This window comes from Trichosurus vulpecula, chromosome 1 (assembly GCF_011100635.1).
Source record: "Trichosurus vulpecula isolate mTriVul1 chromosome 1, mTriVul1.pri, whole genome shotgun sequence".
NCBI classification, from domain to species: domain Eukaryota; kingdom Metazoa; phylum Chordata; class Mammalia; order Diprotodontia; family Phalangeridae; genus Trichosurus; species Trichosurus vulpecula.
Genome location: NC_050573.1, coordinates 36634798 through 36656313, shown reverse-complemented (window position 1 = coordinate 36656313; position 21516 = coordinate 36634798). Strand labels below are relative to the sequence as shown.

Genomic DNA, 21516 nt, shown 5'->3' with positions numbered 1-21516 from the left:
CCCCATCTGTAAAATGTGGGGAAAGGCTACATTTTTTAGTTCCCTTCCAGCTCTAAATCTGTGATCCTTTTATCTTAGATACTAAGTTTAAATAAGTGGATTCTGGTACACATTGAACATTTTTGTTAACGTAGATTTCAAAACAGGCTTTGTAGGGTTTTTCTTTTTAACAGTCAAATTTCCAACATGGAAATTTGAAAAAATAAGCCAGTGTTCATGAGATCATAGGATGTAGAACTACAAGGGCTCAGAAGTCACTCATCCAACTCTCATTTTACAAATGAGAAAACAGAGGACCAGAGATAATTGTAGTGACAGGCCCAAAGTCACCCAAGATTTCCAGATTCTACCAAATCTTTTGGGGAATGTCCAACTTTCCTTTTTCCCCCCAAAGTTTTATCTTTTTTTCTTCCAAAGTTTTATTTTTATAAAGAAGTACTTGTCACAAAATTTAAAATGCAACAGCATTAGGTGACAATAGAACAGAACTGCTGCAGCTTCAGTAAAATCCGGTAGCCTACTCTTTGGTGACTCCACCCCTCACTGAGACCAGGAAGAGACTATTCTGTAAGTGGAAAGAAAGCTAGTGGGCGGCCCTAGGGCCTTCTCCCCCTCTGAGAGGCCACCTGGGTCTTTGGTCTTTCTGTTGGTCATAGTGTAAGGAAGCTGGTGCATTCAACGTGTGCTCCGAAGTCCCTAGGGCTGTATTCCAGAGCCTGGACTCCCAGCCATTAGTTGCAGCCAGCCTAGTATCCATAATCCAGGACCCAGACCAGCTTCTTCGCCATCCCCTCTCCTCCAACCGTGTCACACCCAGACACGAACTTAACGGGACCGATGTTATGTAGACACTGACTTCTGAACTTGTTCTTTCCCCAGGGCTGTTGGGCAAAGTGTTTTGTATTGTGCTGTTATAGCCGTAAAGCAAACGTATCTTTGTGAAAGATTTTCAAACATCTAGTGGGCTGTTGGATGTGAAGGAGATTTCCACCATCCACACCCTGTTCCTTGCATTATAGATGGGGAGACTGAAGTCTATGGAGAGTAATTTTTCCAAAGTGACACAGGTGACCACGGCAGGCCGGAACCGCTCCTACTCCCGGATACGAAGTTGCGGATGCTTTCAGGCTTTCACACTTTGAACCTATCATTTCCATCTACTGAAAAGGTAGCGGCTGGAGGCAGGATAGACCCGAGTTCAAATTCAGCCTTGGACTCTTGGCAGCTGCGGGGGGGGGGGGGGGGGAGGGAATTCTTCCTCTCCCCCTCATCTCATTGGCTCCCGAGGCACACGTGTTGCCACGCCCACTAGCTGACCACATGACCGGGGCCAAGGGACCACGCGGCCCCACCCCGCTCTTTGACTGAGGGAACATCTCGCCACCGGAGGACAAACGCGTGGTTTATTGGAGGCTGGCAAGGGGCTCCACGTCCACGGTCTTGTCCCCGCGCCACATCGGCCCTGGGGGAGGGGCTTTAACCAGTTCGACTTTACAGGAGAGGGAAACTGAGGCCCAGAGGCTCCCAGACTTGTTACATCGGGATCCCGAAGCGCTTCCAGGCTCACGTAGCGCTTGACGTCCCGTACTTCTCTCCCTCCACTCCAGCCCACCAAGGGCAGGACCCCCTGTTGGAGGAGGCGGGGGGCGGCTCAGGAGGAGACCCGACTTGGCCTCCGGATCCGAGCTCACTGGAGGGAGAGGGCCGCAGCGGAAGATGCAAAGGCTGCCGGGAGCAGACTGATCGCTCCTAGCGCGCATGCTCAGAGGCTGCCGCGCTAGGGAGGCCTGGGCACTTCCGGCTCCGCCTGTCGCGCGTCACGTGCGCGGAGTCACCTGACTGCTCTGTCAGTGCCAGTTGTGGGCCGCGGGGCGCGGGGAGGGGGAGGGGACAAAAGGGGAAGGGGCGGTGGCGCCCACCGGCCCGGGCTGGGGCGGCGGCACTATGGCGGCGCACTTGTCTTACGGGCGGGTGAACCTGAACGTGCTGCGCGAGGCGGTGCGGAGGGAGCTGCGCGAGTTCCTGGATAAGTGCGCGGGCAGCAAGGTGAGGCCCGGCCTGGAGGGGCGGGGAGGGGAAACCGAGGCACTCAGCGAGAACGAGAGCGCCCCCTGTGATAGTGGCCAGGCGCCTGATCCCGATGTCATTAGCGAGGAATCCCCCGGGGGAGGGCATTCCTTCCGCGGAAGCTGGTCGGCACCTTTCGGCCTCTGACAGCACTAACAGGTGGTCGGGGCGGGTGCCCAAGGCCGGCTCGCCGCCGGGTGCACCGTTATCTGAGCCTTCGCGGTATAAGGGCTTGCGTCTGGACCCTTCCTCTCTGCGTCCTGTGGAAAAAGGACAGCGAGGGCGGGACCCTAGTAGTAGCACCCGGATCGTAGTGCATACATGGAGGGGTGGATGCCTGAGGGGAAGGTTTGCTTTGGCAGCGATCGTCTCCTCCAGGGCTGACTGCGCCCCGGGTGTGTGTCCCCTTACGGGGTCTCCACCACGTTCCTGAATTGGTTCTGCAAAGAACCTTGGAGGGAAGGCGGCCAGGTGTAGCCTGGTCCCCAGCGGGTGCCCGTCGATGCCCCTGTAGCTGCCCGGCTCTGCGCGAGTTCTTCCCGGAAGCCTCTTGGAATCCACCATTGCATTCATTCACACAAGCTCTGCCTCCAACACACGCCCTTTTTGGTGCCCCCCCCCCCCCATTATTTGGTCTGTATTTTGTACTGGTCTGGGTAGGGAGTCCCCTAGCTAGAGGCCAGGAGCTGTTTTCCCTTCTGTCTTTGTATTCCCAGTATCCAGCGGTGTCTGTTAGCACGGACTAATGGGGATAGGGCCAGGGTTTGAGATTTTATCCGTCTAGGGAACTCCCCGTGAGAAGATTCCCTCTACCAATGCAGGTTAACAGCCTCTTTGCACCTTGTAGTCATAGAAACTTACCTAGAGCCCCGGGAGGAGAAAGAACTTTTGAGGATCACCCAGCCAGAGGCAGCTCTTGAACTCAGGCCTCCCTGGCTCTTCATCTACCATCCCGATACAGAATCAATGCTTACTAAATATTGAAAACAATTAAACTGGGCGGGAGCCAGGGCGCCAGTGAGGACACATAACATCTATGGGACATGCTTGGTCCTAGATCATTGTTGTTCTAGGAGCCAGGGGAGGGTCGTGTTGTTGCAACCAATAGAAATTCAGGTGTTTGTTGAGAGGTTAAATCTATGACATTTTCAAGCAGCTGTTTGTGTTGCTTTTTGTGCCTCATGAAAACACAAAACAGAATGTAAACTCCTTGAGGGCAGAGACTGGTTTTTTGTCTTTGTATCACCAGAATCTGAGTGTGTGCTTGGCCCATGTAAAGTGCTTACTGAATGGTCACTGAATTGCATTGAATGAAATTCCAGGTAGTAACTATAGTAATAAGAAGGGTTTCTATGCTCTTTACAGGCAATAGTTTGGGATGAATACCTGACAGGACCATTTGGATTGATTGCGCAGTATTCGCTATTGAAGGTAAATAAAATACAGGATTTGATGTCTTAATTTAAATTTCATAATGAGCTACCACAGATCGCACACTTTGTATCCCTTTTAGACCCTACTGGTCAGTGTTTGTTATTAGTACCCAAATGTTAGACCCTAATGTTCAGCATTCGTTATTGGTACCCAGAGGTACCAAGGACAGTGGCCTTTGTTGGAGATGCTGTTACTAATGTTGCTAATATCCAGCCTATCAAGGTGACAACCAGTCTAATAACGTATAATGCTAACGCTCTGATTTGTTGTTATTGTGTCTGACTCATGGTGACCCCATTCAGGGTTTTCTTGGCAAAGATCCTGGAGGGGTTTGCCATTTCGTTCTCCAGCTCATTTTACAGATGAGGAAACTGAGGCAAACAGGATGAAGTGACTTGCCCAGGGTCACACAGTAGAAAGTGTCTCAGGCTTGATTTGAAGATGCGTCTTCCTGACTCTATGCCCAGCACTCTGCACTATGGTGCCACCTAGCTCCCCCTCTCCTCCGTACTTTATAGCTATACCTATATGGTGTTGAGCTCATTAAAAGCAAGTCCTTTTTGAGTGTTTGCGGAATTGAACATTCAATTTCAACCCCACATTTTCATTTACAACTTTTGTCTTTTTCCTAGGAACATGAGGTGGAAAAAATGTTCACACTTAAAGGAAGTCGTCTGCCTGCAGCTGACGTCAAGAACATTATTTTTTTTGTCAGACCCAGGCTAGAATTGATGGATATAATTGCTGAAAATGTACTCAGGTATTTAAGGAGGAAAATCTTAAATTCCTTTAAAACTAAAATGGTGGCTGTAATTCTCACATTCAAACTTTTGAAGAACGGCATGGATGTATGGAGTACATTCAGGATGTGAGGTGGTAGACAGGGTGAAGGGGTGGCAAAGCTCGAGGAGGAGAACTGAGCCAAGGACACCTAGAATGTTAGAGCTGGGGGTGGGAGAGGTGGGACCTTTGGGGTCGTCTAGTACATTGCATTGATCAGGAGATCCTTGGAGGAAAGCCTTAAATGGGGGAAGTAGTACCACAGGCTCACTGAGCTATAGTTGGCAGGGACCTCAGAAGCCCCACAGCATCAGAAGCAGGATTCAAATCTAGATCCTCCTGCTTCATCGCAAGCCAGGACTTTAGGGCCACCATCCCACACTGCCTCCTCAGCAAGGCATTAAATAGGAAATACTGAACTGGGCCCTCTGTGTGGCCCCTCTTAAAGGTGGGGGGCAAGCTGTCCTGGGATGACTAGGGGCCAGACAGGGGCAAAAGGAGGAGGAAAGATGGATCTATGTCAGCTGAAAGGAACCTTCTACCAAGGAGCTAATAGATCTGATGACAAGATTCAGAGTTGGAAAAGATATTGGCCAGGCAGCACCCTCATCGACTCCAGCGGAGGAGCTTAAATGGCTTCTTCAAGGCTCCTCTGAGGCGGTGCCCTTGCCCAGACACTGTGCTCTGTTTGTTTCCCAGCCTTTGCTTACATTTCACAAGAGAAAATAAGCAGAGCTTTTCTAGAGCTAAAGTTAGATCCTCCCCTTTACAGCCCCTGGGGTACTGGGCTGATCTCTTTCTTGGGGAATAAGAGTAAAAATAGAGTCGACTACAATGATGTCCCTGCTCTTTAGGTCAGAGACTGTTCCCATATTGTCTTTCTGTTCCCCGTGCAAAGCCTACAGGACCACACGCATCGTAGGCCTTTGATCAGCTGAACTGAGTTGAATTGAAAATACCCTGAAATGTTAACACATTGGGAGTCATCAGTTGGAAAAAGGGAAGGAGAACGCAGAAGGAAAGAATCCTTCAGAGGCTTGCTCAGTATTTCAGTCAGAGGCTCTCTCTGTGTTGCTTTGGTGTAGTTACAGTGTTATTTATTTGCCTTAGGTTGGATTTCCTGCTACATTAAATCAAGCACTTTAGTGCCACAAAGTATAACGTAAAGAGTTTGAAAGAGCATTTCAGGATGGATGATAAGCCCAAGAGGGAAGGAAGGGAATAAGCATTTATTAAGCACCTTTCGTGTGCCTGACGCTGTGCTAAGCACTTTACAAACATTATCTCATTTTATTCTCATAACCCTGAGAGGTAGGTGCTGTCATTATCCCCATTCTACAGTCGAGAAACTGAGGCAGATGGGTTAATTGACTTGACCAGGGTCTCATAGCTAGTAAGTGTTTGAACTCAGGTCTCTGCCAGGTTCTCTGTGCGCTGAGGTGCCCACAGCTGCCTCCAAGACCACATTTCTGTTTATGTGCCTGTGTTCCTTTTCTATGAGAAAACCCAGTGCCGGCACCTTGAGCCATTTGTCTTTGAGACGATAAATACAACGAACATTTTGTTCCTTTCTAGTGAAGATAGGCGCTCCCCTGCGAGAGATTTCCACATTTTGTTTGTCCCACGCCGGAGCTTGTTGTGTGAGCAGCGTCTGAAGGATCAGGGGGTTCTGGGATCCTTTATTCACAGAGAAGAGTACAGCCTTGACCTCATTCCATTTGATGGTGATTTGCTGTCCATGGAGTCCGAAAGTGCTTTTAAAGTAAGTGTGGAACATCTTTGTTAAAGGAAAAGCAGCAACATTCTGACTTCATGTATCAGCCTTGAAAGATTATTACCAATCAGGGATTATTATTTATTAGTTTTGTTTGGCATTCTTTCTCCAAGAAAGGGATTTTCTGATGTTGGAAAAGGTACCCTTTGTTATTAACTTCCCTCAGGGCACAAGAAAAATGTAGAAATTCTAACAGAATGAAGAGGGTCAGAATCACTGTGAGAAGATCATTGGAAAGTTGCTGGAGAAAGGGAGAGGATAGGAATGCTCAGGGAAGGCTGGGCTGAAGGGCCACAGTCCAGGCCCCAAAGCCCAGCAGGTGCTCTCTAAGGAGAACAGTACAGATAAAGTCCATGAAATCTTTGTCATTAGGAATAGCGTGACACCTTGGAGAAGTTGGTGTGACTTTCTGTCCTGACAGAATCAGGTGTAGATGTGCAGACTGGGCATTGATTATTTAATATCTGCACTTGGGATTAGAACTCGGGCCCCCTCAGGGCTACAACAAATTGAAAGCTTTACTTATGTCAAGGCAGCTTTAGTGGGTTTATCTCCACCATGAATAACTTGATGTGAACATAAAATCAGTTTGTTCCATTGGGGTGTTGGCATAGTGGGGGTGCTGGTCTGAATGTTGAAATCTGCACCGAAGCGGAAGATGATGCCCCCTGACAGTGCGCCAGATCTGCTCCCAGGAAGCTGGTCCTCCTGGAGCCCTTGGCGCTTCCTGTGTGTGTATTGGGCTAGCTCAGTGAGCTTAGGGCTGGCCTAGGCGGCATCACAGACTCTACCAGATCTTGGCTCCAAAGGCCTGCACCCTAACCTCCAGCCCACTGGTTCACATGGGATTTTGAGTGCCAGACGGGACCACAGGGTGGGACTTAAATAATGCAGACTGTTCCTGCTGCTGAAGCAAGGCTTCCTGTCCCTCCTGTTAGGGGTGAGGAGCTTTCACTTCCCATACAAAGGCTGATTTGTGGCTGTTTCACATGTACATGTTTGAAACAGTCAGTTTTGAATTCTGCCATTATGTTGAGGTAGCTCCTCAGAGCCTAAGATGCATGATGAGGAGACGTAAAAGACCCTTGGGCTTGGGGTTTAAGACAAAGACAGTAGGTTGGGAAGGAGTTCTGGGTTCTCCTTTTTCAGCCACTAGCCAAGAGAAAACCAGCCTTTCTTTTTCACTGTGTGCTCATCTCCAAAATGACTTGATAATGACAGTTTCTCTCACAAAGCATGTGTGTCCAATAATTAGGGAACTGAGGAAGCCTACCAGATAAAGTGTCTTGAAATCTTTGTCATCCTCTGAACTGAACGGTTTCACTAAATCTCATTCACTAATTGTGAAGCTTTGTTTATTTCACCATTTTGTCTACTTGGCCTCCTAGAGATGATTCAGTAGTTGTGAAGGGAAAAAAACCCAACTTGTTATGGCATGACAGAATCTGTCAAGAGACCTGACTTGCTGGGTTTTTTTTTACTGGCTATGTTTGGAAAACGGGCCTGTTTCCACTTAGAATTTGAAGCTCTGTCCTTTTGTGGGTTGACTTGTAAATTACATGTTTGATGAGTTTTAGAAATAATGGATTTTGACCCAGTGATAGCTGAAAGCTGTAAGCCCAGCTTTAATTTCTTTTTTTTCTTCCCTTTTCCAATTATTTATGTATTTATTTTTAGTTTTCAACCCAGCTCTAATTTCAAATCTGATGACTGGGTAACCTTTTCATATGGAGTTGACATTTATTAATCAAAAGAAAATCTGGTGTTAAAGATCTGCTATTGATTTTTAAATCTTTCTTTGGAAAACAGAGGATTATGATAGGACAAGGTAAGATAAGCACTTTGGACTGTTGGAGAATGCTTTCGGGATTTTTTTTCCTTGAATTTTCATCTCAGTTCCTTGTGGCTTCCCGGGGACCCACATTTTTATTACCTTCTAACTTTGATCTGCTATATTTTGAAAAATGGTCAAATTAACCAGTCTCCTGTGTTCCCTAGTGCCTCTGGTCTGGTTTTTTGTTTGTGTGAGGTAGGGGGATTATTCTTTATCTCACCAAAGGGACTCTGGTGACATTTTCCAGGAGCATGTCCTGTCCTCTTCCACCATCCCATCACTGGAGTTAGCCTGGATGAGAATTTTCAAGTGTCTGCCTCCTTTCCTCTTTACACCTTCCATTCCATTTTTCCCAGGCTTTGCTGTTCATTTGCTGCAGGAATGAACTGGGATGGTGAGGTGAGAGTTCTGATTAGCAGGCTAGGGAGTACTTTATTTTTAGGTCGAATATAGAACATGAACATAAGTGAGAACATAGAGTGATGGTGGTCCGCTATGAAACACTTTATCATTATTTTCAAAATTTTACTCAATTTAATTCATTACTAGGAGGCTGATATGATAACAACAACCAAAAGATAAGACACCAGTGAGAGCTTGCTGACTAATAACCCACATTTTGCCTTAGAAAAACCACTTCCACAACTAAAGGGAGGACTTTGAGCTCCCCCTACGGTGGGTCTCATGTCCTAGAATCCCTTCCTTCAAATGAATTAGCTACTTGAATTCCCTTGGAAAAGTATGAAATACAAGCTTTGTTCATTTTCACTACAAAAGAAGTTTCCATTTGTTGGTGATAGAAAGGATTTCTTAAAGTGTGAGTGGTGACTTTTAATCATTGGCTATTGGAGAATGAGCTCAGAGAGAACGTCTGTATTTCTTCTACTGAGCTATCTTGAGTAACTTCCTTTCTCCTTTGCTCCAGGAGTGTTATTTGGAGAATGACCAGACAAGTCTGTACCATGCAGCAAAAGGACTGATGACTTTGCAAGCCTTGTATGGAACCATCCCCCAGATCTTCGGGAAGGGGGAATGTGCAAGGGTAACAGACTGCCATATACTTCCTTTGCTCCTGGCGGGGCTTCGAAGTGAAGCTGGTGGGGGAGGGGTTGGGGGGCTGTAGCAGCAAAGTCCATTAAGCCGCTCTTTGGGAGTTCTAATGACTTCCCCTATAAATATTTGATTAGAGAATGTTGGCTTTTCATCTTTGAGAAGATGATGCCGTTCAGTTTTGCTTTGTTCTTTTGATAGTGCCTCGAGTAATTTTCTCCAAGGTAGGATTGGGTGAACTATGCACCCCATCATCCCCCCCCTCACCTTCTCACCACACACCAGGGCACCTCTCTGCCAAAAAAAAAAAAAAGGGCGGGGGGGGGGGGGGGGGAAGCCTTTTTCTGTATTTGTTTTGGCCAAAGTCTCACAAACTGTTAGAGTTGAAAAGCAGACCTTATGGGTTATCTAATCCGATCTCTCACCCTCCTGTGGCCACATTAGTAAGCTCTACCATTGATACAGTAATCCAGGCATTACGGGACAGGTTACCGTGATGAAAGTCTGCTCAGGATTTCTGCTGTTGTCAGTCATGGCATTCCCACCTTCTCTGTCTCCTCTTTATCTTTTGACTGTCTCGGTTTGTAGCCCCATTTTAAATGTTTGTAGCTCCTACTGAGACGCCATCTTCTCCACTGTTTTATTTTCAGCAAGTGGCCAATATGATGATCAGAATGAAGAGAGAGTTCACTGGAAGCCAGAATTCGATATTCCCCGTCTTTGACACCCTCTTGCTGCTGGACCGTAATGTAGACTTGTTAACTCCTCTGGCCACTCAGCTTACATATGAAGGCCTCATTGATGAAATTTATGGCATTCAGAATAGTAAGTAGAACCTCATCTCTTCACCTTTTATTGCCAGGAAGTCTGAGAACCGAATGCCACCCCGAGATGCAGCTTCAGCAATGCTGTCAAAGTATGGCCTGGCATTGGAAGCTGTAATCATGCGAAAGGGCCCTTTCTAGAGGTAAAAGTTAAAATTAGGAACTTGAAAGAAAGAAAGAAAAACTCCCTTTACCTTTGCCTTGGGATGTGAGGGTTTAGTAGTGCTGAGGAAATGCAGGAGTGTGAGTGACAGAAGAGTCAGTCATTGTACAAGCCCTGAAGAGGGAGAGACAATTAGACACAAAGCAGTCCAAGATCCTGTGTACTCAGTGACTCGTCATCAAGCCGGGAATGCTGTAGGAAGTTAGCCCAGGGAGAGGGGGTCTGCTTAAGTAGTTTGACACAGACTCACAGTAGAGGGCCCATCCTTCGGATGGAGGGTATGTTTAAGGGGAAGTAAGTTTGGCACATTGAGTGGGGATAAAGGGAGTGTCCCAGAGGCTGGGCAGAGTTGTTTGGATTTGAGACCTTGGGCCTTTGGGAGCCGTTGGGTATTTTTAAGCAGAGGGGCGGAGTGATAGAAATAGTAAAAGGAGAGCTGTCTAGCAAGAGACATAAAATAACACTTTTGCTATTCAGAATGCATAACTGCAAAATTGCTTTTGGTAATAACAATGAAAGCTGGCATTTATATAGTGCTTATTGTGCGCCAGGCACTGTGCTAAGTAAGTTCTTTACAACTGTTATCTCATTTGGCCCTCTCAATGACCCTGGGATGGAGGGGATATGATTATCTCTGTTTCACAGGTGAGGAAACTGAGGCAGTCAGTGGGGAAGTGACTTACCCTGGGTCACACAGCTAGTCAGCATCTGAGGCTGGATTTGAACTCAGGTCTTCTTGACTCCAGGCCCAGTGCTACCCACTGCACCAGGTCTGAACTATGCTTAGCTCACTTGTGAATAGAGCAGACATTTCCTGAGCACCTGCTCGTACAAGGCTCAAGTCTGTGCCTTAGCAAGGTTCCTGTGAGGAGTCTATGAAGCTTGGGTTGGAGAGGAGAGGAAGTTTTAACAAAGTGGCAATTGTAGTAGAACAGGCACGTGGAGGTGTGGGACTGAACCAAAGTGGTGGCTACAGGAGTATAAGGGTGGGAGGAAGGGGAAAGAAGAGCGGGGAGGGGGAGGAGGGGAGTTCCTCATGGGGTTGCATGAGGTTGGTGAAGATGGAACAGCCAAAGATGACTCTAGCTGCCAGGTGGCTAGGAGGCTGTTGGTGCCATTGGCGACAAGAGGGAGATGTGGAGGAGGGGTGGCCTTAAGGGGCATTAGGATGAGTTCAGTTTCAAACAAGCCCCATTTGAGGTGATGTTCAGTGGTGGTGTCTACCAGACAGTTGGCAGTATGGGACTGAGTCCAGGAGAAAGGACTTGATGGGTAGAGGTGATATTAAGCACAGGGAAACCAATGGTAGAGCTCACGAAGGAAGAGAATGCCTAGCACAGAGCCTTGAGGAGACCTGTGCTTAGCAGGTGGGAGATGGAGGACAGTTCTACCAAGGGTACTGAGAGGGAATGGCCAGACAGCTTGGAGGAGAGCCAGCCGACTGAGACCTCTGTGAGCCTGAAGAGTGTTAGGGAGGCCAAGCCTCTAGCTGTGGTCTGGTCATGTCCAAAGCTGCAGAGACACTGAGGAAAGTCCGGCCCCTGTCAATAAGATCACCCATAAGCCCATGAAGGAAGGGCTAATTACATTCTGTAACTTGCTTTCCCTGAAGATGCTAAATGTTCTCTAAAGTTTATTTACAAGCACATCCTGTGGCCTTTGGGGTGGGGAAGTTCTGCTGTGTCTGGTGGTTTCATGTGGGCTTTTCAGATGAGTCGGCACAGGAACCCTCCCCTTGTCCATCTAGGTTATGTGAAACTGCCTCCAGAGAAGTTTGCTCCTAAGAAGCAGGGAGAGAGTGGGAAGGACCTGCCCACCGAGGCCAAGAAGCTTCAGCTCAATTCTGCAGAGGAGCTCTATGCTGAGATCAGGGACAAAAACTTCAATGCCGTGGGCTCGGTTCTGAGCAAGAAAGCCAAAATCATCTCGGCAGCATTTGAGGTGAGGCCCAGGGGCGTCACCTGTCCACTCTGCCACATGTGCAGAGCCTGAGGAGGCTTCCCATTTGGGAGGCTCTTGCCACTGAGCTCCGAGTGCCCCTCAGCACTCGCATCAGAACTCTGGGGCGGAGGAGGAACTCTCCCACAACCTCCACCTGCATCTTCTCACCTTGTGCTTCATTGCACCTGCCTTTCTTCAGTCCCTCCTGCCCTACCTGACTGACGAGAGAGCTGACTTTACCTGAGATCAGATTTAGGCGATGTAGTCATTTTTATGGATTCTACTGTTGATTCTATTTATTCAATTAGTGAGGGAAGTCTTCTGAAGTTTAGAAAATTTCCTGGTGGAAGGATGTGAGAAATGAAGAAGATGAGTGATAGGTGATAATGAGACAGAGACCCCTGGTGGCCCTGGGTTTTTAATTTGTGTGTTTCATTATCACCGTCTTGTCTCTGCTTGCCCATTCATCTAGCTTCTGCTTGGTGAAATTTAGTACAATTCAGTAAAATGATGAGCTATGAATAATTTTACCTTGAAAATATCTAAGTAAGACATCCTCATCTGTTTATTCTTGAATATATTTCTCATATTTTCTCTTTCTTGGGAATTGCCTGTTAACGTGTAGCTTAATTTCTTTGTTAAGCATAACATTTCTGCTGGGTTTGGGGGTTTATTTGAAACTGCTGAGCATTTTGCTAAAATGAAGTTTTATTGTAACTAGATGCTGTTTGACAAAAAGCTAAGTCTACTATTAGTAGCTTGTGTGGATTTTAAGACAGATGAAACTTACTTTTGGATCCCTGCTCCTCCTCCCCCAATATCAATGACCTCCCCTTCTTTCTCCCCTAATTCTCTGGCTATTGCCTGAGGACTCAGATTGCTTCTATTGTGATCAGTGAAGGTCTGGTGTGTAGAGACATCATGGGACTCCAAGTCAGAAAGACTTGGGCTCGTATCCTGCCTCAGACATCTCGAGCTGAGTGGTCCTGGGCCAGTCACTTAGTGTCCTTAGGTGTGAGATGAGAGGGTGGGGGGTGATGCTTTTGAAGGTTCCTTCCAGCTTTAAAATGTAGGAGCAAGAACCAAACTGGGAGTCCTTGGGCCACTGAGCTTTCATTTAAATGCTTTCCCTGCCACAGGCAGGGTGGAGATCCCTTTCTGTAGTTTAGAAATGAGGGGGATCTGTGGCTCAGAGGTCAGGTGACCTGCCCAGCATCACCAGGCTCAGAAGTGTCAGCCCCAGGCCAGCTCTCCTGACTGTGCATGCCGGGCTCCCTCTCGTGGAAAGGGAGATGACACACAAAAAGGAGACGTACGCTTTTATTCTCCTGTGGCGTGCTTAGCTCGGCTTTTGGTAGTTTTGAGATGGGCTTGAGCTGGTTTGTTATTCTGTGGCCCGCTTGCTTCCCTCCCGCTGCCCCAAAAGCCCCTGCATAATCTGCCTCCCCCTCTGTTTTCAGGAAAGGCACAATGCAAAGACTGTCGGGGAGATTAAACAGTTTGTCTCACAGCTGCCTCACATGCAAGCCGCAAGAGGGTCCCTGGCAAACCACACGTCCATCGCAGAGCTGATCAAAGACATTACCAGTGAGCATCCTTTGGTGTCCTTGTCTTCTGAGTGGGCTCTGGCCACGTGCTTTGTGTTGGATGATGCCGTCCCCAGGAGGTCTGCCTCAGTTGGACAGACTTGGCGCTTCTGGTGCCAGCAGGCTCCCCATTCGTGGTGGGCCGAGGCAAGATGTGCTGCTCTGTGGTGACTCTGTTTGGAGCCTCGCTTGTCCCAGCTCTTGAGTGCTGCCCGAGCTAAGCCACTTCTAGTATTTTTAAGTTCTTGTTGTTATCCTTTAAACACAACCTTCACAACACTTATCAGCAAACTGACAGTCAGACCAGCTATATTGAGCCATATTTGAGCCATTTTACAGCTTGATCAAGTAGAAATAAATGATGCTACACACGTTAACAAATTAAAATCAAACTAACTCAACCTCCTTCTCCCCTCCTGCCATGTGCCCTGGTTTCCCTTTGGAGTCCATCTCTGTCCATAGAAAACACCATTCCCTTGAGGCTTGTCTTTTCTTCACGTATGTCATGGCCATCGTCTTTTGTGTCCATGGGCTCGGGGCTTCCTCATCTGCTGCATCCTTCACATTTGTCACTCCCTGTGATAACATCACACTCCAGTTCGTTACAAGATCATAGTGTACAAAGCTGTTCTCCTGGCACTGGACACCAAGTTGTTCCCAGTGTTTTGTTGTTACAGATCAAGCAGTTCTTTAGTGTTTGTGGTAAAGTCGAGTCTCATTTTCCTTTCCATGCCACCTTTATGGGCTCTAGCAATGGAACCACTGAGTCAAAGGGTTTGGTCATTTGGGGGATTCTGAAATCTTCCTTTTGCACTGATGAAGTACAAATCATTGGTTAGCTATTAAAAGAACTTACAGAGATTTCTAGCAAATAAATTCATCTACAAAATTTCTCAGCTAAAAAAAAAGAATAAAAAAATTAAAAAAAAATTCTCAGCCGCAAAAGGTTGTGGAATGAAAGCTTGGTTGGGTGTGTGACGTTTTGTGACTACCAGAGTAGTGACCATGTAATTACAACTTTTGTGCAAAACAGACTGGAGAGAGAAAAGAAAATCCCCCTCCAGGTGCACTGCATTATCCATGTGACACGATCATAAACTACACCTGTTTGGCCGCGTTCATGTTAGTTCAGGAGGAATTCATTCAAACCAGAGTGCATCACAGCATGGATAGTGGGGGTGCTAGGAGAAGTAACTGTTTATTCATTCTGGAGACCGCTGCCTTCTGTGGTCCACTTCCCATTGCCTCTCCTGAGATACTTCCTGTTCCTGTGTCAGAGATGAGTTAGGAATATATGCCAGAGCCCTCTCCCAGAATCCCACCTCTATTTAGACATGTTTGAGGAGTGCTCAGATTAATTTCTCATCTTCCTTAGAAGCTTCCTTTCAGACAAATAATTTCATAAGGTCTGTTTTGAATATAATACTGAACTAATTTTTGCTTACTTTCTGTTATTTATTTTCTTAATTAAAATCATAAACCAAAAGTATATTTGTTTACCATGTAGACAGAAGACAAATATCTTGTTTTCATTTCCAATTATAAATTTGCTTATGCTATTTTTAGCTTCTGAAGATTTCTTTGATAAGCTAACAGTGGAGCAAGAGTTTATGTCCGGAATAGACACCGATAAGGTATGTGTATTATGGAGTATATGTATTTGGAGGTGGGGAATGGGAATGACATTATTAATTGCAACTAATCATCAAAAACATATTTATAACCCCTTAAATAACTGTTCTGATGGGCTTTGACTCTCTCAACATGCCCCAGTACATTACCATAAATAGACATGTCTTATACAGATTTATACAGGTTTAAATCATCTCATTATATAAAAACCCAGATTTATCAGTCAGCAACTATATCTGAGCATCTGCTATGTGCAGGGCACCATGAGAGGTAGAAAGTTACAGAACCAGACTCTTAACTCAAAGCATTTTCTGATGAGTGTGAAAGATGAATTGGGTTAACGATGATTTGCTTTAAAACATATTCCATAGGATTCCTTTAAGTATTAGATTTCTCTGATACTTTGAGATGTGGTTTTATTTTATTTTTTAACTACTACAAGCAAATTTCCATAAAGCTTAAAGCAAGATGACCCCGTGCTATGATTGAGGTAGAGCAGGCAAGGACAGCCTGCCCTGAGCATTAGACAGCCTTTAAGGAATTTTTCTGTTCTGTTAGACCTATTTCAAATGGCATATAACATTTTAACAGCATTCACTATCTGGTCAGGTACTGCTTGTATAATATGGTATAACTGGTAAATGAAATAAGTATGTTGTCATTTTGCCCCCACCTTCTGAAGGGCATGGTGGCGGAGGAACGAATTTGGCGTTTAAAGCGATACATGATAATGAGAAACAAAGCAGTATTACTTTTTTGTGCCCAAAGTAGCGACATACACCGTGTCTATTTATGTTTACAGGTCAACAATTACATCGAGGACTGTATCGCCCAAAAACACCCACTGATCAAGATACTAAGGCTGGTTTGCCTTCAGTCTGTGTGCAATAGTGGGCTCAAGCAGAAAGTGTTAGATTATTATAAAAGAGAAATTCTCCAGGTCAGTCTGGTTTGAATTGGCAACTTACCCAGGGAAAACATCTTAGAATCTCACAAATGTTGTTCTCAGGCTACTGCTATTTTACTGTATTACTGTCCTTAGTGAAGCCTTCATGGGCGACCAGAGGGTACATGGGATTGCCACTTAATTGTATCTTGTGTTGCTTGTGTGTGTGTGTTCATGTGTCCCATGTTAGGGAATAGGGGACATTTTACGAACTTTTTGCAAGTTTCTTTTATGATAAATGCTTCCTTTGCTTTTCTTAAAACTATCCTTTTTGTGTTGATAAGTGTCACTATTTTTACTTGGTTTGAATAAACACCCCAAAACCCCCTTAGGAATATGTTTAAAAGTAAATTTACGGATGTCTTTTAGTGACAGTGAGCCAGCTCGATATTGTAACAGATGAACGTTTTTGAAACTTGAACGTTGCCCTCCTAAGCTCTTGTTGGTCCCAGCTTGGGGCACCAGGCAGACCTGACAAAATGGATTTGTTGGGGTGACTCTTCGTAAAGTAGCATCAACCTCTTTCCTCATCCAGCATCAGTGTGAACGCCCTTTTGTTGCAGACATATGGCTACGAACACATGCTGACCTTAAACAATCTGGAGCAAGCCGGATTGCTCAGACCTCAAGCGGGTAGTAGAAACAATTACCCCACAATCAGGAAAACCTTGCGGCTCTGGATGGACGATGTTAACGAGCAGGTAATTGAGCCCCTTCCCTTTGGCCTTGTCTGGTTTATTGATCTGTGCTAAATTGTGATGTTCTTATTTGTATCTGGCTCGTGCCCTGGGACCACATCTCATAGCTAGATTCACCTTGAGTACTTTGAGGTCCTTTAAGAGGCCTTGGAAAGCCAGCTCTCAGCTGTCCAGGAGTGGATCCTGCGTGGCTTCATTCCCATTACCACCCAAGTCAGCCCTGAGCTGCTGAGCTAGGAGATGACAGCAGGAGCCACAGTCTGAAGGGCCTTGGACACTCACTGGCTGGGTGACCTTAGACAAGTCACTTCACCTCTGTTGGCTTCAGTTTTCTCAGCTGTCAGATGGGGATAATAATAGCACCTACCTCCTAAGGTGGTTGTGAGGATCAGAGAAAATAATGATTGTCATACTTGTTGTTCAGTCATTTCAGTCGTGTCTGACTCTCCGTGACCCCATTTGAGATTTTCTTGGCAAAGTTACTGGAGTAGTTTGCCATTTCACTCTCCAGCTCGTTTTACAGATGAGGAAACTGAGGCAAACGGTGAAGAGACTTGCCCAGGGTCACTCAGCTAGTAAGTGTCTGAGGCTGGGTCTGAACTCACGAAGATGAGTCTTCTGACTCCAGGCCCTGTGCTCTGTACATTATATCGCCACCTAACTGCCAAAGCATACTTAATAAATGCTTATTCCTTTCTCACTGGCCCCCCATCAGTTTTTGTTTTGCTATTTTAAAGCCAAACATAAAAATTGTTTTGGATGATAGACTTTGTATCCTTCATGATCATAGATACACAGGAACTAATTGTGTAGGTACTGAGTGTCTCCTTTATGTTACTGTTTAACAGAATCCCAATGACATATCCTATGTCTACAGTGGCTATGCACCTCTCAGTGTACGATTAGCTCAGCTGCTTGCTCGGCCTGGATGGAGAAGTATTGAGGAAGTCCTGAAGATGCTTCCAGGCCCCCATTTTGAAGAACGGCAGCAGTTACCAGCAGGATTGCAAAAGAAGCGTGAGTAGCAGATTGCCCTGCCTCTGAGTCATTATGCACAGATGTCAGAGTGCTGTATGGCTGCCTCATATAATGCATCTGTTCAGGACTTAGGAGGTCGTGTCTGAAGCCCTTCTGTAGACTATTAATGCATAGTTTAAGTACTTTATCTCTATTAATTACTTTTTACCTCAGGGGTTTTAAGTAACATACTACTCCTAGGTTCTGAATTTCAGGCATTTGATAGAGAAACATATTAGATAAAATCAAGGAAAATGTGTTTCAAATGAAATCTGTTCATATCATGTCTGCCTTTCTTTTTGGAATATCAATAATTTTTCACATTAACGTTTACAAAGCTGTTATTATATGAATGGTGAAATTATATGAGGAAATGAGAAATGCTAACGATTAAGAGAATAATTTCCAAATGTCTCGATCTTTAGGTCAACAAGGAGAAAACAGAGTTACTTTGGTCTTTTTCCTGGGAGGTGTGACCTACGCTGAAATTGCTGCCCTGAGATTTCTATCTCAGATGGAAGACGGAGGTACTGAGTATGTCATTGCTACCACTAAACTAATGAACGGAACCAGTTGGATAGAATCTCTGATGGAGAAGCCTTTCTAAATCCGGAACGCCAAGCCATCTTCGACCAGCAGCAGCAAGTGGCAGGAAGTTGCCCCTTGGAAGCAGTTGCTAAAGGAAAGGAAGAGTGATGGATTAATGGCTGGAGGATGCAGAGTTTGTGAAATTACTGTCTGTTTTCAGTGCTGCTTTTCTCTGGTGGCTTCTGGAGTCCTTTTCTATTTCAGAAGGCACAAAAATAATGGGACATTCAGCCTGTGGTAAAAGAAACAAAACACCCGCATATTCAGAGTTGGGGATCCTCAGTAGAGGCCCCAGGGAATTGTATCGGGGGGCTCAGTGAGGTTTGGTTTGGGCTGGTTCAAGCTCGGAGCCAATGAGAGTGAAATAGAAATGGAGACTCCATCCCCTCATTCCTGTGCTGCTCTCCACGTCTGAGGTCTGACCAGGCTTGCTGGGGTAAGTGTGAGCAGGCCAAGGCCGGCCCAGAGGCTGCTGGCTCCGGGAGGGTTCTCCCTTCATTCTTCACTTTGCAGGCCTCCCCTCCAGCTATTGTCTCCATGGGTGCTGCTGCAGTGACTCCTGCTAAAGACTTTTGGGTCATGGTGGCTCAGAAATGAGACCAGTGTGGTCACACCAAGCAGGAATAGAAGCAGCGTGTACCTGAATGCTTTAAATCTGCCTACCATCTCACTCCCTTCCAGTATATGGGAGAACTGAGGGGCCCGAGCCCCAAGTAGGACCAAGAAGAGGCTGATGGGATGGCTTTGCTGGCCTTCCTTTGGCTCTGAGCTGGCTACCAGAGACACTGCCATTTCTGGGAAGGGAGCAGGGGCGGTTGTGTCTTCCATCCTTGCTGCTCACTCATGATGCTGGTGCCCAAGGCTAGAGTCTCCTGGTATAGTCTCCGTCACTGAGCAGTAACAGCAAAATCTGAAGCAGGGGCATTTTAGTGGGACCACTACATGTTATAAACCTTGATTAGAAGAGGAAGGGAGAAACTTGAGAAGACTTGGTGTGCCAGAATATCTAGCACTAAATGTCCCTTTTCGGTATAGTGAGGATGAGAAACGTAGGGTGCTTAGAGTGAAGTAACAGTGATGGGATTAACTTAGTCTTCTTGCTTTGCCCTTTTAGGGTTTGGAATAAACAACTCAACAATCCTAATTTTAGAAAAAGTCTTTATCTGGTCTTTATTATCGCGGAGAGATTTGCTTATGTCCCTTGGTCCACAGCCATGTTATAAAATCAAATATTTCCAGTTTTAAATTAGAGTTCAGTCATGTCTCTTGACTACATATTCTTCTATTTACAGGCAAGTCAGTTGTGTCCTACCTGCTAACCTTCACTTCCTTCATCCTCTTTGCTCTAAGCAAAGTTAAGTCAGGTTTCAATAAGTTAGAAATGTTAACTGCTTCATTCACGTATAAATAAAAAGTAACTGCTTGTTAATGCTCATTTGTGTAAGTTCATTCAATACTTGGGCAGCTTTTATCTCTAAGGGGTGTGTTTTCACTGAAAAAAAGGTCTGTGAATAGTGCATTTATCCTTGGAAAGGGTGTATTATTTACATCATGTCTGGCCTTCTGTGTAGTTGAGGAGACGATTGTATTAAACCAGTAGTTCTCTAATGAAGATGTCTACATAGGCACAGTTTTATTTTTGTCTACCACTTTGGATGATATCAGAGAATTCAAGTATTAATTGTAGTTTTAACGGGAACAAGAGAATGATCTTTGCTCTCATACTGGCAATGGAACTGAAAGGCAGAAGGATGAAAAGCAGCACATTTAGTTCCTTTGGGAAAACCTTCATAATAAGGCTATGGAGGCTTGAGGGCTCCATGTCTCCTAGTTAGATCTCATCACAGCCCTGTTTGAATGGAAGCAGAAAAAGCGTCGATCAGACATCTGTCTTCTGTTGTTCCCACTCTGGGCACCAAGGCCTAACCTTTCACCCGAAAGAAATACACACTCGGTGTACTTCAGATAGTTTCACCTAGGGAACAAATCCATCTTCTTTCATCTTTCTAATCATCTCGGTGTTCAGACAAGAGCAGTGACTGGAAAAGAGCATCTAGAATACAGACCCCTCACCCTGGCTGTCTTGCTTTACTCTCTGAGCGTATTTCATATGCCCAGGGCCCGACAGCTACGCTCAATAAATGTAATTTGAGAATGAAGAGAGGTTATAGGAAATGGTGCAAGTGAAGAAGAGTTGTTTTTTAGCCGGCAGCCTCGGGAGACGGAGATCTGGTCGGGTTTATGAGTAAACAAAAGCTCAGTGACCCCAGCCACTCTGAGATGATAAACACCTGCACGTTAGTGACAGAAGCTTCTACTGGGAAGCTCCCTGCAGGTTCGGAGAGAAAAGAGGAACCCAAAGTGACTGGTAGCAGGGAAAGGCAATTTGGAATGAAACATTTCCAACACAGTTTCGTGGGAACTTTGGGTCACTAAATGTTCCTATTCTTGAGTTATTCCGTTTGTACGGAACAGAACAGAGACTGCCTTTGCCGTGTGAGATGTCATAATGATGTCTTTACTAGAAGCTTGGACAGGCTTATTTTTTTCCTGTGGGACAGAGAAGCCCTTTGGTTGACCAACTCTCTAGAGGAGCAATTACTGCTAACAGGCTTCCTGAAGAGCTTGATAATGCTCCGCTCCTGTTTCTGGCCCGGCTGCTGCCGAGGCAATAATCTGATAACGAGAGATCCTGATTAAATTAAGGAACCATTTACTCTCTGGATGATGATGTTGAGAAACGGGTTGATGGACAACAGAAAGCCTTGCTTCTCCGTCCAGTTTATTTGCTTAAAGGTCAAAAACGATTCTCTACTTTTAAAATACGCTCGTTCCAAACAAAACCACTGGAAACGGCACATACTTGAATTCTTAGCTTTAATTGTCATGTTTAGGGGATGGCTTAGGATCACCAGTTCCTCAGAATGGGCTACGGTGGAGTGTGTAGAAATGGAGGATACGCCTGTTTTCTGAACCTCTAGTTTCTATGACCTCTGCACTAGTTCGACCGGGCTCTCGATCTCTGAAGCTTAGACAGGCTCTGAAAGAGCCCTGAATTTGGAATCAGGACCAGGTCCGGACCAGCTCTGCCATTTACTACGTGACCTGTGGGCCTCAGTTTCCACATAAGTCGCAAGTCCCTTGCAACTGTAAATCTGTTGATCTCTCACCTTTGCCAGCTT

The 21516-nt window shown here is 45.8% G+C and overlaps 1 protein-coding gene across 2 annotated transcripts; it reads left to right on the top strand.

Annotated features, from left to right (window-relative positions):
• Nucleotides 1–1852: 1852 nt before the first annotated feature.
• VPS33A (VPS33A core subunit of CORVET and HOPS complexes) lies at nucleotides 1853–19769 on the top strand. 2 transcript variants are annotated; one of them, XM_036765465.1, is made up of 13 exons: nucleotides 1853–2046; nucleotides 3433–3498; nucleotides 4134–4261; nucleotides 5857–6043; nucleotides 8815–8931; nucleotides 9590–9764; nucleotides 11674–11867; nucleotides 13328–13454; nucleotides 15020–15087; nucleotides 15888–16025; nucleotides 16595–16732; nucleotides 17578–17746; nucleotides 18172–19769. In XM_036765465.1, exons 1-13 carry the CDS (start codon nucleotides 1945–1947, stop codon nucleotides 18351–18353), a joined length of 1791 nt encoding a protein of 596 aa, XP_036621360.1. In that variant the 5' UTR covers nucleotides 1853–1944; the 3' UTR covers nucleotides 18354–19769. The 2 variants fall into 2 exon arrangements, 1 of the variants encoding a protein (XP_036621360.1); XR_005010739.1 differs by having other exon boundaries at nucleotides 1919–2046; nucleotides 17607–17746; nucleotides 18172–18261.
• Nucleotides 19770–21516: the final 1747 nt, after the last annotated feature.